Source organism: Gorilla gorilla, chromosome 13 (genome assembly GCF_029281585.2).
Source record: "Gorilla gorilla gorilla isolate KB3781 chromosome 13, NHGRI_mGorGor1-v2.1_pri, whole genome shotgun sequence".
Classification (NCBI taxonomy): domain Eukaryota; kingdom Metazoa; phylum Chordata; class Mammalia; order Primates; family Hominidae; genus Gorilla; species Gorilla gorilla.
The window spans coordinates 65,698,642-65,718,134 of NC_073237.2; the positions used below are offsets into that span (position 1 = coordinate 65,698,642).

The window sequence follows — 19,493 nt, forward strand, 5'->3', positions numbered from 1 at the left end:
GGATGGGAATGGCAAAGGGATGAAAACTTGGTTAATACTTGGACAACAGTCTAAAAATAGTAGTTTTAATTGTGAAAAATTGGGGCAGTTGAAGAAACCTAGTTGTAAGACTCCAGCTCAATTCAGGATAATGACAATTCAACACTAATCACACAATAATACATTGTACAGGGCAGCTTTTCAGTAAACCTGCTGCATGTGTGCTCACTGGGATGAAATGGTTCTGCACACCAAAGTGGGTAGGTTTCTAGTGCACCAGGAATGAAAAGTTACTGGCTAGTAATGCATTTATGAGAAAATGCACACCAAATAAAAGCCAGGATATGTGGATGGGGGAAAGAGAACTCCAGTTTCAGCAGTGCTTTACGTTAATTTTATTTTCCACTTACCTAAGTGAGAAGATAGGCCCAGTTGGGAGCCAGCAGTCAAATCTGTCTAATTCAGGTTGGTTTAAAGAAAAGAAAAAAACCCTCATAACTTCATGGTATGCAGATAGAAGCTAGCATCTTCATAGGGGCCTAAAACTTTTAAGTTATTATTTCCCAACCATTTCCTTACCCTTGTCCCAAGTAACTAGAGCCTGGGGTAATGAGAGTTTGTTTAATCAGAATTGCTTAGCCTCCAGGTATATCTAAGAAGTCAATTCACATTTTCTTGCTCTATTTTGATACTTTTCTGAATGCTAGACAGTGTCCAGATTTTAGCAGAAGCTACAAAAGAATTACTTTGGTCTATAGCTCTCAAAGCTGCTGTTTTATTAAGAGCTACACCAACATGGCACATGTATACGTATGTAACTAACCTGCACGTTGTGCACATGTACCCTAAAACTTGAAGTATAATAAAAAAAAATAAAAAAAAGATAAGTTTGAAAAAAATAATTTGGCAAAATAAAGTTTACCATCTTTAAAAAAAAAAAAGAGCTGCAACAGAGGGCATTTGGTACATTCACTTATTCTCTATGCATGAGCTCATGACTAGCTTTCTTAGTCTCTGGGGGAGTAAATTTTTTTTAAAAAGAGTTTTGTGAAATGAAAGAATCTCCAATCATTACACACAAATAGGATTTTCATCATCATTTCTAAGGATATATAGAAACATGAGCCAAGTCTTGTAGGAACTGAGAAACTAACAAATTTGCCTTATTATATCTAATGCATAATCAAATGCTGAATATTTAGATGTCTGGTTAGCCCTTTATTTCACATGTGGACTGAGATGAACATCAGTTGATCCTTAACTTTCAAGAATAAATAAATAAAGTTGCATTTAAAAAGCTAAAGGCTAAGATCTTTGGGGTTTGTGTTTGGGGGTCACACAATTCGACTCGTGCAGAACTTGGAGGCACAATTGGACAACTGGAACAATGACAGACAAGGTACCTTGTCCATGTAGTCTGTGACCTGCAAACACTTTCTACTCCAGCAGTGGCAGATCTTGGCAGTTAAGAGCACGGGTTCCCATGAGTTCTGGATTTGAATCCTGGCTGACCACTTGTGAGCTCTACAATCTCAGGTAAGTTATTCAACCTCTTAGCTTTTTCAACCAGCAAATGAGGACAGTGATACCTACCTCACAGAATTATTTTAAGAATTAAATGAGACACTATCTGTGATTTTTCTCAGCCCAGTTCCTGGAACATTGTCAATGCTCAAGAAACGATAGTGCTCATGACTGTTATCATCATGGCACCTGTCCTTCTTTTCTTCTTACTATTTGTTCTCACCCAACCATGTGATATAAGAATGAAGCAAACTGTGGAACGGTGGGAACAGCAGAAACTGTGCCCTTGTCACTTGTGCTCCCAATGGCCAAGTGTCTGAGGCTCAAGACCAGAGGAGACCAAAGTATATTTCTAGTCTAAATTCTAATGTTGGTGTCATTTCAGAGAAGGTCTATGTTTGTTTGTTTGGCTTAGTATGAACAGATTAATAAAAAATACTTTTCCTTTGTGTAAATATTTAATGGCAAATATATGGTATTCAAGGGTGCCTTAAGGGTAAATTTTAACTAAGACTCCCTTTAAAAGCGATCTGCCACTCAGTTTAAACAGAGATTTTTTTTCATTGCATTTAACATAAAATTATCAGCAAAATGAGGGAAAAGGAAACCATCATTCATCATGTGGTTTACCTCTTTAACACATCTCCTCAGTGTTGATGAGGGAGCAGCTATATTTAGAGTGAGCTGAGCCCACACACAGATTATGGCGCAGACCAACATTTACCTGAAGTTGGCTCATTAGCAGGTGTGGGTGGCAGTTCACGAGGTGTAAAAGTACCCTGGGTATGGGAGAAGGCAGTGTCTCCCCTCTGGGGCTGCCCTTTCTCAGACCCAGACACCTCAATGGGAGAAAGCAGCATCTTCTCACTGATATGCTCCACATGAGCAAGGCGACCACAGAATTTGTTGTCCAAAACGGATACTTTAGAGCTGCACTGTCTGGCAGTCTGCAGCCACACGTGGCTATTTAAGTTAATTAAAATGGGATAAAATGAAAACTTCAGTTCCTCAGTTACACTGGCCACATTTCCAGGGTTTGACAGGCACATGAGGCTAATGACTACCATAGTGGACAGAGCAGAAGTGGAACATTTCCAGCACCGTGGAAAGTTCTCGCAGGCGGCACCGCACCAGCAAGAGAGAAGGGCGCTCATAAGATGGGCTGCCTGGACAACAGGTGTGAACTGGAACCACACCCTAGGTAAACTGGGAATGTATGGCCACTCTATTCTTATGAAAGATATCTCATTTGGGCCTGAAATAAAGGGTATTTAAGAAACTAACACATTTCCCAAAGCACACAGCAACTGCAAGCCCATGGCATCAGCAGGCATGTTAACGCCAGGAGGAAAGATGCTGTACGTGGAGTTTTTGGTGTCTGAGGTCAAGTGCTGTTCAACAGAATTTCCTGCAATGATGCAAATGCTCTGTAATCCACCCTGTCCGAGCACTTGAAATGTGGCTACTGTGCTTGAGGAAATAAACTTTTCACTTTATTCATTAATTAGACACCTGCAGCCAGTGGCTATCAAACTGGATGACATGGCTTTAACAGGTGAACTGCACACCGGACAGGAGAAATCAGGATTGTTCTCACCAGGGTAATGTGGGTCAGGAGCGCTGTAGGATGCTGTATTAGGAAGCACAGAACAGTATTAGAGTAGAGCAAAATGGCCCAATGGCTTTGGTAACAAAACAGCACCCTACCTCTTTATTAGTGGACGCTTCCGCAGGGTCACTGGGGTGAAGAGATGTGCTTGATGACTCTGCACCCAAGGGGGAGGAGCTGCCAGGAGACGGAGACTAGAACACAGCAAGAGGAAACACAGTGAGAATTTGAGAGACTCGGCAGACACTTGGCTGGGGGAAAGGGGCCGGGAGAGAGAAGCAAAGCAGAACACAATCGAACAGACACTGCAGTGGGGAGAAAACCTCTTAAAAAGGGGCTGCCAACTGTACATAAAACACTTGTGGTTTTCAAGCTTGCTTTTTCAAGTCCTGCCATGCTTTCAAAGGAGCTTTCATAGCTATGGGCCGTTTTTTCCCTTAGGCCAAATGTTGAAAGAAAATACAGAAAAGGTTGAATATAAAAAATCCTAAATGAATTGAGCTAAGGATATTACACAAACATGTTTAAAACATTTTTTTCTTACTGACGAAGCCAAATATTTAGGGTACCAAATGTCTTATAAAATTGCCTGCCCCAAATGAAAAAGTAAAAATTAAAACACACATTTTTAAAGAGGTAGCTGGGCCTGATTTTGATGGCTAGAAACCATACCACCTGTATTTTTCTAGTCAATTCAGATTTCAAATATTTTGTCTGATTTAGTCTACAGGCTATTGAAAATTCAGAGAAATTTCAGCATTTTAACATCCAAACACTACCTTGGATGCTCTTAGAATAGTTCAAAAATCCTTTGTCAAACGGTGTATCGGAAAATAAGGCTTAGAAAAATAGGCTCAGGGAGAATGGCCTGGTTGGGTGTAGTATTGCCTGGGCTGATGGGACCCCAGCTCCCTGTGCAGGCAGGCCCTGCTAGACGTGAATAGGAAGCTCCCAGGTCAGTGTACACAGAAGGTGCTCCATAAACATCTTCTGAATGGATGGGCAAATAAAACAAGCAAGCACAGGGATGGGACTGATACAGGCCCGGAAAACACTCCCCAACCTATAGCCAAACATTGCTGTGTGCTTCTGAAATCTTGGGAGATGAAAGGCATCCTCAGGTGAGCCACAGAGATGCTTAAGAATTCCACAGCAATGGTCCTCTGAGAGGAAGGCTGCGCTGCTTCACAGTCTGTTGGCAGTGTTTGACAAAAGGCATAAAACACAGAGAAAAACTAAACAGAGATGTGTTCTCTCAGGAAGCGTGGGGACGCGTGGGGAGGTAGGTCCTGGGCAAAGGAAGCAAAATAACCCTATTGCTTGCTTGAACCCATGTCTGATCTCTCGGGACCAGCCCCCTTGGGGGAAGCTGAGGCACAGAGACATCAGTAAAATATTTTCATGGAAAGGGATAATGTTTCACACAGCAATGGTGCTGGTGTTGGGGCTGAGGGGGCACGCTGATAGACAAGGGGGAGCTTGGTGAGCACTGTGTGAAACAAACAAACAAAAAAATCTTTTCCAAAAAGTCTGAATTATGGAAAATATAAAGGGCCACAAATGAACAGCAAGATAATGCAGTGAAATTCATTTTAATTCAGATGAAGAAGTTGTATGATCCCAGCCTAATGCTGTGAGACTTGAATTTGTTTCTTGTGATCCCATACACCTGATTCTAGGCAGGGAGGTCAGGACAACCAACGAACCCCTTAAATATTCACATGCCGACATCAGACACTCTGTGGGGAAGCCAAGAGGGCAGGCCCAGGGTAACAGCTGGCATAAAGAACCCCAGGCCCCACAGCCCCTGGCTGCAATAAAGTAGCCCCGCATGCCTTCAAGAAGCAACACACACAACTTTTATTTGGCACCAAAGAGAGCTGGTGGGTACTTGCTGATTTAGCTCTCTGGCTGACTCCAAATTAATGTAGTAAAGTCTTCATGAGAATTTAATGCCTTTAAATTTCCCCAGTTTTTCAAATCTGAAGAGCTTCTTTGGATATGTACGATTCTATTTTTTCCCCCAAGTAATTTTCTGTCACATTGATTTTAAGGGTCTGGCCCCCAGGGAACCTGGTGCAGCTGGATTTTCTTTAATTGCATGGTTTGAGGGCTGTATCACACCTTCATTAAAAACAATCCTCCAGAGAGTCTCACATTTCCTATTTCTCAATTGCTCTAAATCTTCTAAAAATAAATTCTTTACAACATTATGGGGACCTGATGATCTTAGGATGATGTAAGAAGACAGGTTATACAGAGAGCAGGGGCATGGAAGAGGGAGCCCGGACCCCACAGTAAAGTGAGGTGACTGCTGCTGAGTACCCACATGGAACAGGGGGAGGAGGCACAAATGAGCCTGCAGTGGGCACTGCCCTTGCAGAGGCTCTGGTTGGACCCAAACCAACCTCATCAGGGACCACTTCCCTGCAGACCCCGGGTGCTCTTGCCTTTGGCACATGCTTGAGCTCATTCGAGTTTCCTCCTATTTGCATGTGCAATTAATGACCTCCACTTAGAAAGTTCACCCTCATTCTTTCCTACATTCAATGTTCAGCTCAAAAGCGCTCATCTTGCTGAAGCTTCTGCAGACCCTATTCACGGTACATTCCTTTTCTCCACAGCCACGTGCCATGCTGTGTAATCATCTGTTCACGTTATGCCCCTTCTCCCCCAACAGCTCTCAGGAGGTAGGGACCTTGTCTTGTTCATGTTCATCCTCCAACTGCCTCGCCTTGGGTCTTGTAAACAGTAGGCACTCAATAAATGTTTACTGAATAAATGGCTTCAGTTTATTCAGCTTTACAATGTTTTCCAGCTTGCAGAGGAAGCAGATATGTTACAGATGCACCCAATGCTTTCTTCATTTTTCAGTGGTCAGTGGTAGGCCCTTTTGACACAGCATCCCTCTAGTGTTGTGTGTAGAATATTCAACATGCAGTTTTTTTAAACTGAAAAACTTTTTTTTTTTTTTTTTTTAGAGACAGGGTCTCGCTATGTTGCCCAGGCAGGTCTTGAACTCCTGGGCTCAAGCAATCCTCCTGCCTCAGCCTCCAAAAACACTGGGGTTACAGGTGTGAGCCACTGTGGCTGGCCTCAATTTGCATTTTGAATTCGAGAAATAGTCTTTGCCTTTGATGACTGTCACCTGGGCTCCAAGGACACTCTTTTGATGCAGAAAGCTGTCCCCAAATGAGAGAGGACCCTGTCTAATGGAAGCCTAAAAATCTCCACACCATCGCCTAAATGTCAAGGGTGGACAAACAGCTTCAAAACAGACATGGCCGTGTGAAGCCTAAACAATGGTGTTAGTGTTTAACTCATCTCAAATGTCTGCTTTACAAGACCTTTGTCCATTACGTCCAACTTCCACCTTGATATACTCTTAAAAATGGAGGAAAAAAACAGAAATTACATAATACTATCAACTTTCAAAGAATACTTTGGAGGCAAAATTTAGGCAATGAAATATGATAGAAAAAGTAAAATTATTGTCACATATATCTCTGTCAGGAGACTCACGCCTTCTGGGCTACTGGATGGATATCCAATTTTAAGCAAATGAGACCACGCGCTTGTGAGGGTAGGATGCAAATGCAGGGTCAGGAGTTCACAAAGGTAAGTGCTGAACCCGGATGTCTATCTAGGACACAGTGCGCAGAGATGACTCACCAACAACTCCCAGTTCTACATAATTACAAGGTCTCCTTAAGCTAACAACTCATCTTCTGCAGAAAATGTTCTAGCAGATTCTCTACAGCTACCATCTAAGTTTTACCACCACAGCTTTGGGATTCCACAAAGCAAAGCTTTCAGCCTCAAGACCAGGTTTCTGAATCCCAGACAAGAAATGTATCATCCTGTCCATTGGCAATGGAGCCAGAGGTGGGTAAAGGATATAAAAGTATCCCAAGGCAAAGCTGATCATTCATTTTAATTCTTTTTTTTTTTTTTTGAGACAGAGTTGCACTCTTTTTGCCCAGGCTGGAGTGCAGTGGTGCGATCTCGGCTCACTGCAACCTCTGCCTCCTGGGTTCAAGTGATTCTCCTGCCTCAGCCTCCCAAGTAGCTGGGATTAGAGGTGCACACCACCACACCCAGCTGATTTTTGTATTTTTGGTAGAGATGGGGTTTCATCGTGTTGGCCAGGCTAGTCTCAAACTCCTGACCTCAAGTGATCCGCCCGCCTTGGCCTCCCAAAGTGCTGGGATTACAGGCGTGAACCACTGCCCCCGGCCTCATTTTAATTCTGACTGAACATCTCTTAGGGGCAAAGACAGCACTTCTCGTGGTAGCGGGGAGACATACAAATAGCTCCTGGAACTTTCAGGCTGTTTGAAGGGAAGAGAAGCACCACCACAAGTCATTATTATTTATTTGTTCCTTCGACAGACATCTCAGTGCCTATCTGTGTTCCTAACACTGGGCCAAGAAACAAAGAGGAAGGAGACCTGTTTTCAGAGAATGGGAGGAGGCAGATATGGAAAGGCAGGTCCCCAGCAGGTGGCCAGGATGTTGTTCTGTACAGTGGGGACACAGAGGTAGTGGTCAGTTCTGCAGGAGGGGAGGGGTGGGCATCAGGCAATGCTTTGTGGGGGAGGTGGTGCTTCAGCTGAACCCTGAACACCATGTGGTCTTCACAGAGTAGTATGGGACAGGGAAGCAGAGGAAGATACTGGAAACACAGGCAGGGAGGAGGAACAGCACAGCTCTGGCAGGTGAGAAATGAGGTTGCGGAGCCGGGCTGGGACTAGCAGCTGGAGCCGCATGGAGGATGGCACAGGGTGTTACCAACAGCCACAGCTCAGCTCCTACTCTCTGCCCCAGGAGTAGATATTTTTTTTTCTTCTTTTCTTTTTTTTTTCTTTTTTGTGAGTCACTGGCCTGCTCCCCTCATTGAAGAAGCCTAATACTGGCATTCAGAACTATTTCCTGAGTTGAACCAAAAGATCTAAAGGAGTGAGAGATTGAGTTACCACTCTCGCCCCTTGGAGATCTGCAGAAAGAAACTTTTACAATTAGGAAAAGTGGATAGGATGATAATAAGAATCCCCCAAAGCTGGAGGTAAAGGGTTCCTGCCTCCTTCCAAACAGATGATGAACAACATTCTATTCTAGAAAGGCCTGAGGACTGAGGCAGGATCTCAGAGGGCAGGGCCATGATGTGGAGAGGAATTCAAGGATCCTGACAAAGTTCTGGAGAAATTCTAGTCAAGAGACACACAAAAAGTGAGTTCTATGTGGGCCATTCATTCAACACTGAAATGCTGACAGTGTCCAAATAAACCCAGATCCCTGCCTCCCCCCAAAAATGCCTGGTCTTTCAGGGCAGACAAACCTATAAGTTACAAATACAGGGTGACTTCTGTAAACAGTGATCACTGTCTCAGTCGCTGCAGGAAAACAAAAGTTTTAACGTCACAGATAGTCACAAATGAGCTGACTACTTGTAATGTGCTAAGTTTGAGTGTGTTCCCTAGAATTCTTGTGTTAGAAACTTGGTCCCCACTGCAGCAGTGTTGAGAGGCAGAACTTTTGGGAGGTGACTGGGTCATGAGAGCTCTACCCTCATGAATGGATTGATGCATTCAAGGATTGATGGATTAATGGCTTATTGCGGGAGTGGGTTAGTTATCGTGAGAGTGGAGCTGTTATACAAGTCAGTTTGGCTGTCCCTCGTGAACCCCCTTGACAGGTGATGTCCTGCACTGTGGATTCCCCACCAGCAAGAAAACCCTTACCAGATGCAGCCCCTCCAACTTGGACTTCCCAGCCTCCAGAATTAAAAGAAAACAGACTAAGACACAACATTAGTGCCTACCTGAACACTCCTCGACCCCAAACACTAGCATCTACTTATCTGGTCCACATCTTTGTCAACTGGTCTTCTGTTGACTGTTGGGACCATCTGGCATTACAAGGCAAAAACAAAACAAAAACAAATAATAGCAAATAAAGTGCAGAGGTGCAAATATTGCAAAAATAAATAGATGGATAGCAGAACTGCATAAAGTTGAAGAGGGCAAAGTTGGAGTCTTTCTCAAACCAGCTGCTGACAATGGAGAAACCGGCGGGGTTGCACTGGTTAGAGAAGGAGTGATGAATGGAAAGAGTGGTAACATTAGAGGTGCTTCCAAAGAGAATGACAGGAATATCAAATAATTAAGAAAGGCCCTTAGGTAAACTGAGTCAGTCCTTAAATATTTTTAATGAAATGTTTCTCTTCATGATTGAGATGACCCCTTCTGAACATGCTGCAAAAGTCACATGTGATTTGAAGGTTATTTTGTGTGATTCACTGACTTTTTTTGAAAAAAATTATAACTAAGATCAATACTATGTCATATAAAATCAGTACTACTTCTCTGTTCTAAGAATTCGTGTACAGTTGGAACTACAACCTAGATGTTGATAGTCAAAGGGTAAACTAAGGTTATATTTATATTTTTTAGTATTGCTTTCAAGGCAAAGTTCTAACTGAATCACTTCTTACCCATACTTTGAGAATGGTGGTCATCATTTCAAATGAATGAATGTTCAGCAGCTTTTTGAAGGTACACATATGCAGGGATTCCTTAGAGCACCTCCGCTCCAGTGGCCGAAGTGTGGCATGACGGCTGCCAAGACGGGCAAGGGGTGGAGAGGCCACCTACACTGGCTGGGCCAGAAACCCTTCTAGCGGAAGAGACACAGAATCATGTCCTGTCACAGTGCTTGGGACTTGAAAGGCTCTGGAATAAAGCTTGTTAATAATCAACTTCAGCAAAGTCTCAGGATACAAAATCAATGTACAAAAATCACAAGCATTCTTATACACCAATAACAAACAGAGAGCCAAATCATGAGTGAACTCCCATTCACAATTGCTTCAAAGAGAATAAAATACCTAGGAATCCAACTTACAAGGGATGTGAAAGACCTCTTCAAGGAGAACTACAAACCACTGCTCAATGAAATAAAAGAGGACACAAACAAATGGAAGAAAATTCCATGCTGATGGATAGGAAGAATCAATATCGTGAAAATGGCCATACTGCCCAAGGTAATTTATAGATTCAATGCCAACCCCATCAAGCTACCAATGACTTTCTTCACAGAATTGGAAAAAACTACTTTAAAGTTCATATGGAACCAGAAAAGCCCGCATTGCCAAGATAATCCTAAGCCAAAAGGACAAAGCTGGAGGCATCACACTACCCGACTTCAAACTATACTACAAGGCTATAGTAACCAAAACAGCATGGTACTGGTACCAAAACAGAGATATAGACCAACGGAACAGAACAGAGCCCTCAGAAATAATACCACACATCTACAACCATCTGATCTTTGACAAACCTGACAAAAACAAGCAATGGGGAAAGGATTCCCTATTTAATAAATGGTGCTGAAAACTGGCTAGCCATATGTAGAAAGCTGAAACTGGATCCCTTTCTTACATCTTATACAAAAATTAATTCAAGATGGATTAAAGACTTAAATGTTAGACCTAAAACCATAAAAACCCTAGAAGAAGGCAACCTACAAAATGGAGAAAATTTTCGTAACCTACTCATCTGACAAAGGGCTAATATTCAGAATCTACAATGAACTCAAACAAATTTACAAGAAAAAAGCAAACAACCCCATCAAAAAGTGGGCGAAGGACATGAACAGACACTTCTCAAATGAAGACATTTATGCAGCCAAAAAACACATGAAAAAATGCTCACCATCACTGGCCATCAGAGAAATGCAAATCAAAACCACAATGAGATACCATCTCACACCAGTTAGAATGGCAATCATTAAAAAGTCAGGAAACAACAGGTGCTAGAGAGGATGTGGAGAAATAGGAACACTTTTACACTGTTGGTGGGACTATAAACTAGTTCAACCCTTGTGGAAGTCAGTGTGGTGATTCCTCAGGGATCTAGAACTAGAAATACCATTTGACCCAGCCATCCCATTACTGGGTATATACCCAAAGGACTATAAATCATGCTGCTATGAAGACACATGCACACGTATGTTTATTGCGGCACTATTCACAATAGCAAAGACTTGGAACCAACCCAAATGTCCAACAATGATAGACTGGATTAAGAAAATGTGGCACATATACACCATGGAATACTATGCAGCCATAAAAAAGGATGAGTTCATGTCCTTTGTAGGGACATGGATGAAGCTAGAAACCATCATTCTCAGCAAACTATGGCAAGGACAAAAAACCAACACCGCATGTTCTCACTCATAGATGGGAATTGAACAATGAGAACACATGGACACAGGAAGGGGAACATCACACACTGGGGACTGTTGTGGGGTGGGGGGATGGGGGAGAGATAGCTTTAGGAGATATACTTAATGCTAAATGATGAATTACTGGGTGCAGCACACCAGCATGGCACATGTATACATATGTAACTAACCTGCACATCGTGTACATGTACCCTAAAACTTAAAGTATAATAATAATAAAATTAAAAAAAAAAGCCCTAGAAGATAACCTAGGCAATACCATTCAGGACACAGGCATGGGCAAAGACTTCATGTCTAAAACACCAGAAGCAATGGCAACAAAAACCAAAATTGACAAATGGGATCTAATTAAACTAAAGAGCTTCTGCACATCAAAAGAAACTACCATCAGAGTGAACAGGCAACCTACAGAATGGGAGAAAATTTTTGCAATCTACTCATCTGACAAAGGGCTAATATCCAGAGTCTACAAAGAACTCAAACAAATTTACAAGAAAAAAGCAAACAACCCCATCAAAAAGTGGGCGAAGGATATGAACAGACATGTCTCAAAAGAAGACATTTATGCAGCCAAAAGACACATGAAAAAATGCTCATCATCACTGGTCATCAGAGAAATGCAAATCAAAACCACAATGAGATACCATCTCACACCAGTTAGAATGGTGATCATTAAAAAGTCAGGAAACAACAGGTGCTAGAGAGGATGTGGAGAAATAGGAACACTCTTACACTGTTGGTGGGACTGTAAACTAGTTCAACCATTGTGGAAGTCAGTGTGGTGATTCCTCAAGGATCTAGAACTAGAAATACCATTTGACCCAGCCATCCCATGACTGGGTATATACCCAAACGATTATAAATCATGCTGCTATAAAGACACATGCACACGTATGTTTATTGCAGCACTATTCACAATAGCAAAGACTTGGAACCAACCCAAATGTCCAACAATGATAGACTGGATTAAGAAAATGTGGCACATATACACCATGGAATACTATGCAGCCATAAAAAGGGTGAGTTCATGTCCTTTGTAGGGACATGAATGAAGCTGGAAACCATCATTCTCAGCAAACTATGGCAAGGACAAAAAACCAAACACCGCATGTTCTCACTCATAGGTGGGAATTGAACAAAGAGAACACTTAGACATAGGAAGGGGTACATCACACACTGGGGCCTGTCATGGGGTGGGGAGAGGTGGAGGGATAGCATTAGGAGAAATACCTAATGTAAATGATGAGTTAATGGGTGCAGCACACCAACATGGCGCATGTATACATATATAACAAACCTACACATTGTGCACATGTACCCTAGAACTTAAAGTATTATTTAAAAAAAAAAAGAAAATCAATCAACTCCTAAGACAATTGGTTTAGTCCTCAAAGCCACCATTATCTGCTTTCCTATATTAGGCTCCATTTTGAAAAGCATAGTGTGATTCCAGGGAACACAGTTACATACATAGTTACATTTCATTTATCCCTTGAATTTTTTTTTTTTTGAGATGGAGTCTTGCTTTGTTGCCGAGGCTGGAGTGCAGTGGTGCGATCTCAGTTCACTGCAACCTCCGCCTCCCAGGTTCAAGCGATTCTCCTGCCTCAGCCTCCCGAGTAGCTGGGATTAAAGGCATCCACCACCACACCCAGCCAATTTTTGTATTTTTAGTAGAGATGGGGTTTCATCATGTTGGCCAGGATGGTCTCGAACTCCTGACCTCAAGTGATCCAACTGCCTCAGCCTCCCATAGTGCTGGGATTACAGGCATGAGCCACTGCTGCGCCCAGTGCCTTGAAATGTTTTTAATTTTATATTGTGGCTGAACAAGGTAACTTATGTTTCAGGATAGGGAGGTTATTAAATGCTTAAGGCCCAGCGTCTGGCAAATCAGAGTCTGGCTACCACTGATGGCTCTGAGCCTGGGCATGTCATCCATACTCTTTGATACTTCCTGAGAAATGGGGAAACAGCTAGCACCCACCTCCTGGGTTGCCATGAGTATTAACTGGTGATAATGCACACTAGTGGTACGTTCAGTGCCTGGGCACCGGCAAAGCATTCAAGTCTTTTTATGATCTGAACAGTTAGAAAAGTTATTTCAGCCCTCTGGGAGAGTGCTCACAAGGACAACAAACGCCCACGAGGATGTTTTCTTCATCTCGTTTCCTTCCTTATTAAAATTTTATTCACGGATAAAATTGAAAAGCAAAAAGGCTCTATAAAATCATACCAAGATTCTACATTAATTCATAAGCTCCAACACTCTTAATGGTCTATTGGTAAAAAGAGCTCATTACTGGCTAAGGCTGGGGGGTATATAAAACTGCTGTGTGCAACTTCTGGCATGTCCACTATCTCCCGACCAAGACAGCATTTCCAAATATAAGAGTTGAGGGTGATGCTATTATAGTGATTGATTTACAAAAGAGAATCAGGGTATACGTATGCCTGTACTGTTAATTTATAGCATAGCTCACACACGACCTTGGCACACTGCTGATTAGGACACCTGGTGAAATACCCCAGCAAGCCCTAGCCAACTTTAATGAGTTCCAATACTTGTTGGCCTCTTTCCTCCAACGAAACTTGGCAACAGAAATTCATGGTAATGAAGGGCAGGAGAACATAATTCTTTAAAAATTACACAGTTTTGCCAAATCCATCTGAGACTCAGTTATTCAGTAATTTCACATATGTAGAACGACACAGAGAACCTGAGAATCAGGTGTTGGGTTTTTATTCTTTAAGTGACTAAGCAGCCAATATGCTGCATGAGACTACAGCACCAAGAGCTCATGAACTTCTTCACCAGACACCTGTCATTAAGCACCTATTTACTCTCATTTAAAATGCAGGTTTAACAAGCCCTGAACAAGTCATTCCTCAGTTCAAAAATCTTTAGTCATTCTTTTTTGCTTATAGAACACATTCTAGACTCTACCTTGGCACTTAAGGCACTCCAAGGGTTGGCCTTAATTCTTTTACTATTTTTTTCCCTTTTCTACTTCCTATTCTCTTTCTTCAATCCAAACTGAACTACTTTCTGTTCCCAGCATATCACCTGCGTTTCTGCTCAGCATCTTTGTTTATGCTCCTGTCTGAACTCCTCACATACAGGAAGCTCCAGCAGTCCATCCCCATTTCAAATAGTACTTTTTTCATACAGCCTTCTTAGATCTCTTAAGGGAAAGGAAAGCCCCTCTTGTAAGAACTGTCTGCATGCATTGTGTTTGTACCATTCTTAAGGTGCCTCACTGTCTCCCTTCTATTTTATAAAAATATAATGCTACAGGACAGTAATCATATTTTAAGTACAATATTTTAATAAGCACCACGAAGGCAGGATTTATCATTAGCTTACGTTTCCTCTCCAAGTGCCTCATACAGAGACCCCATAAAATATATAGTAGGAGTTCAATAAATATGTTGAATAAATGGAAGCATGCATAGACACCCATTTTGTATCAGAGGAAAAGGAAGCAAAAAATAGGTTTATATACAGAGTGGGTCTGAACACATGCAGCATTACTTCTCAAGGTCCACTGTCCTCAAATAGCTTTGCACTTACGCTTACTGGTTTATCCAGCTTTATATCTTTTCTCACACCAATGTATATTGTTTCCCTCACTGATCCAAGTTGTTTTAGATTAACCTTATTCCACATTAGAATTGTTTTTAAAAACCCCAAATATATGATTAGTTTTTTTTCTTGCCCCAAGACATGTTTGTGCTTCTAAGAATCGAAACTGGTTAAGAAATCCATAATTATTCAGTCTCAATTTAAACTATATTATCAATGCACATTTGTATTTCTTTAATGTGGTGAAGTAGAAAGTTATCATGGCATTGTAGGGGCATAATTATGTCATTAAAATGATAATAGCCTGGGCTTAATGAACTGTTTTATATATATATTTATAATGGATTCAAGTAATACCAATGAAACATTTTGAGATAACCATCAGCTAAAATATTCTAACCATTTTTGTTCTCTCTTTTCCCACAGGCAAAGCCCTCCTGTTCCCAGCCCCAAGTCGGTTAAACCCATGTTAAATCTATAGGTTGAAGACCTGGATCATTTGAAGCCCAGAGCCTTGCACAGCAGCGATCTGCTCCAACAGAGGGTGATGTCATCATCCGAGGCCACACAAATAATGCATTTCTCACCATCAAAAAGCTTCTGAAGCCATGTTCTCAAAGGCAAAAAATAAATAAATAAATAACCAATTAACTACACCAGTGTAAGGGTGAAACAAGTTCTTATCTGATAAAACTGACTTATAAACACAGGTTATCTCTTCCCCCTTTGAAACAGCCTCCCTGTATTTAAATGAAATGCGTTACAATTTGAAAAAATGAGGGAGTCTTTCATTCATTTCCACATTTAAGTCCATCCATTCCTTGATGGTGTTCCCACACTCATTCCCAGACCACTGGCCCTTAGCTCTGTGGGAGAGAAAAACCAAAACCACTTTTAATTCCTATTAAGAGATATAGCTAAGAGCACAAGGGGATTTGCTGTAATAGCACATTACCTGCTAAGAACAGTCATGGTGACCATTTACAGAGGGCTTACTATGTGTGTCAGGCACTGTACAAGGGTACATTATACTCATTACCTCACTGACTAGCAAAGCAGTTCTTACCTGCAAGGCACTAATCTCCACTCATTTTCATTAGCATCACAGAAGCACAAAACACAACACAGAGCATGGAACTGGAGGTACACTGCCCAAAGTGACTCATTTATTAGAATGTGGAGAATCAGAATGCAATGCTGACGGGGAGAAAGCAAGGAGCACAACCCCTTTCCAAGCACCTTTTCTGAGTGGTCGAGCAGCCTTTGCTCTGTCCTTACCATCTTGGACTTCCAAGCCCCAGGCAAACCTTATTCCACTGCCTCCTGTCTGGGGTAATGCACACTCCCCCTCTCTATTCTTGCTGTACTAACTCCTACCGTCAAGGGAAATGCAGAGACCAACTTATAACCTGACAGGATGAGAAAAAGAAAATAAAAAGCAAAACAGCAAATGTGATTTTGAAGCCTAGGATCCACCTACCTCTCCTTCGTGACACTCAAATCGGTACATCCAGAAGTTCTCCATCTTTCCGGGTGCTGTTTGGGCAGCTGGGCCAGCTCTAGTGCCTCCACTTGAGAGCCGAGGCTAAGTCCTGACCTCAGTACTCGTGTGAGTTGTTTCCAGTGTTGTTAGATACCCGAGTCAATCATGCAACTGGTAACAGGAGATGTGACCACCTCCCAGGGTGTCCGACCCTCACATTAACCCCTCGCTGCCTGAATGGTCCAGGCAGTCATGCGTCACTGCTGGGCATCAGCAGCTGATGTTTCTGAGAAGGGGCTGGCCTATCCCTTCTGGCAGCAGCACCTACTATTTCTGGAGAAAATAAACTCGGCTCTGAATTGCTACCAGAAACTTTCACACACCCCAAACTCTGCTACGTTTATAGAACCTGTGAAAAAGCATCCAGCTCATGTGGAAGGAACGGGTGGGAGTTGGGGTAAAAGACTCCCCCAGCTGATGCAGGACCCGCATCAGGATGCACCTGGGCATGTGGTGCGAGCCTGGAGGACACTGAGGCCAGCTAGGGGCCGCACCTCTAGGCACGGGAAGTTTCTTCACCTTTACCAAGGGCCTGAGACAGCCTCATGCTGCAGTCTGAATAAGGGGTATGGCAAGCCAGCGACACCAACACAGAAAAGGGCTGCCTCCAGGGCCAGTACGGTTTGAACCAAACCAACAGATAATCCTACATTGGACTCAAGAGCTGGACTATATATGCTGGTTCAGACCAGACCAGAGAAAGGTCAAGACAAACATGGCAGAACTAAGCTGGACGGAGGAGCTCTTGGAAACAGAGGCAGCAGTGTGGTTCTGAAGGCAGGAGGCAGACAGAGAGACCTCTGCAGAGAGACGCCCCCAGAGCTAATCAGCCTCTCAATGATCTGTGGCGATGGGGAAGGATGTGGATGCATGAAAAGCGCTCATCTGAATAGATGACTTTAGCCTTCTCTCTCATCAAACCCTTTATCAGACATGCTGACAGGTCTCTCTGTGAGCCTACCTGATTGGCTAATGTGCTATGATAGGACCAAAAGGTAGAAAAAAAGAGACACAAAGGGCCTGTGAACAATCCACAGCTGGCAAATCCTCCCATGCTAGTTGACAGTTTGCTGTGCTGTGGACAAGCTCTGCAGGCCAAAGTGGGAAACGGGGCCAGAGAGAGGGTGTCCTCAGGCACTGCCCTCTCTCTCCTCATTGTTCTGGCATTTCTGACCACTCTTGTTGGCAGTCCGATTGCACCTACTCTAATCCGAATCAGTGGGATGCAAGTCCCATAGCTGCTAGCCACCATTCTAGAAAGCCCTTTCTAAATGGTGAGCACTGCAGGAGGTATCTCTTCCTACTTTACAGCACTGGGCATCTCTCAAAACACTTTCTTCCGTCTATTAATTATTTAAAGAGAGAAAATATTGGGGTGTTGATTCTCAAGAGTCCAGACTGAATATTCCTCACCATTTAACTCTCCCTAGCCCATGGTGCAGCCATTTCCCCCATTATCACTCTTGAAAATTGCACTGGTTTCCATTTATGAACTGCTCAGAACAGGCTGGGTGACGCTGTTTAGAGTGTTCACTGCTGCTGTGAAAAGCTGCAACTTTTTCAGTTATTACTCAGAAATGACCAGCACACGTAAGACTTAAAATCACCAGTCAGACTCAAATAAAACTGCCAGGCCTTATGGAAAGTTATAGAAAGCATCTACCCAGTGTCTTATTGGTACAAAAGAACTTAGAATTCTTTCTCTGGCTCTTCTGTTTTCATTCTTTCTTCCCTTTCATGTTCATTCTGCACCTGAAACCTACTTAATTATTCACCACCATCTTCTCCATGACTCATCAATAATGGATAACACCTGCGATGGAAAACTCCCCCAGCAGCGCAAAGGCGGTTTAGATGGAAGCATGAAGAGGAGGATCCACATGCCACACCCAAGGGAGAAACCAAGCACTGAGATGCCAGCCTGTCTCAAGGCCTGCACTCTCCTGCGTGGCTCCCCCACACCAGCAAGACCCCTTAACTCTGTGCTTCCCAAACATTTTGCACCATGGCACACAGGGAAATGTTAATATTTGTACAATACACTGGGCCACACAGAGAGGACCTGGAGGCCACGATGAGGCGGCACAAGGGTTGAAGACAACGTGCCCGGTGGCCCAGGTCACTCTCCATCCCCAAAGTCCGAGAGTATCATCAGCACACTGGTTGAAAAGCTCTGCCTTAACTTATGAAAAGGTCTTTACAGCAAATTCTTTTGACAATGGCAGTCCCTTGGGGATAAAGTTAAACTCCTCCTTCTGAGCAGTCCACCATGGACCTGCTCTTTCTTCAGGACAACACCTCCTCTTTTCCATTTCCACAGCCTGGCCTAGTCCCAGCTTTTTCTGACATAGCCCCCTGCCCCATCTCCGTGCTAGCTCTCACACACCTTCCCTTTTACGCCACTTTGGTTTCATCGTCCATCGGTCACTTCGGGATCTGCAAATCTGCCTCCTCTCAGCCAGACAACAAAACAAATGCAGCCCAGGAGTTTGGAATGGTTGACAAGGTCAGTGGGAGAGGACAAGGCCAGCAGCTGCTCTGCCCTAAATTTGAAGCCCAGTAGCTCTTTGCTGGCATGGAACGATGACAGATACCAAATGTGGAAGGCAGAGTTCTCAGATGGCTCCCAATCATCTCCACCTCCTGGTATTCAGCCTCTTGGGTAATCTCCTCCCTGGGGAGGGAGCACGGCTGAGTGACTTACTCAAAGCAATAAAATACAGCAAAGGTGATAGGATATCACCCTGTGACTGGGTTACAAAAAACCATGACTTCCATCTTGCTACCAGACTCCATGACCTTCTTATCCTGCATACTTTATGAAGCAAGATGCCAAGTGTCAGACAGCCCATGTAGCAGAGAACTGAGGACACCTCTGGCCAACAGTCAACTGGGAACCGAGGCCCTCAGCACCAATGCCCATGAGAAGCTGAGTCCTGCCCCACAAGCATGTGAGCTTCAGATGACTGCAGGCCACCTGACCCCCTGATGGCAGCCTCCAAGAGACC

General features: G+C 43.2%; 1 protein-coding gene across 4 annotated transcripts in view; it reads right to left on the reverse strand.

Moving 5' to 3' along the window:
* The window catches only part of APBA1 (amyloid beta precursor protein binding family A member 1), a 239,100-nt gene that overhangs the window by 45,511 nt on the left and 174,096 nt on the right, over positions 1-19,493 (reverse strand). For all 4 annotated transcript variants that reach the window (XM_063696445.1, XM_063696444.1, XM_055350760.2 and 1 more), the window contains exon 3: positions 3,211-3,306. In XM_063696445.1, the coding sequence (XP_063552515.1) occupies positions 3,211-3,306 (96 nt within the window). The remainder of the gene's footprint in view (positions 1-3,210; positions 3,307-19,493) is intronic.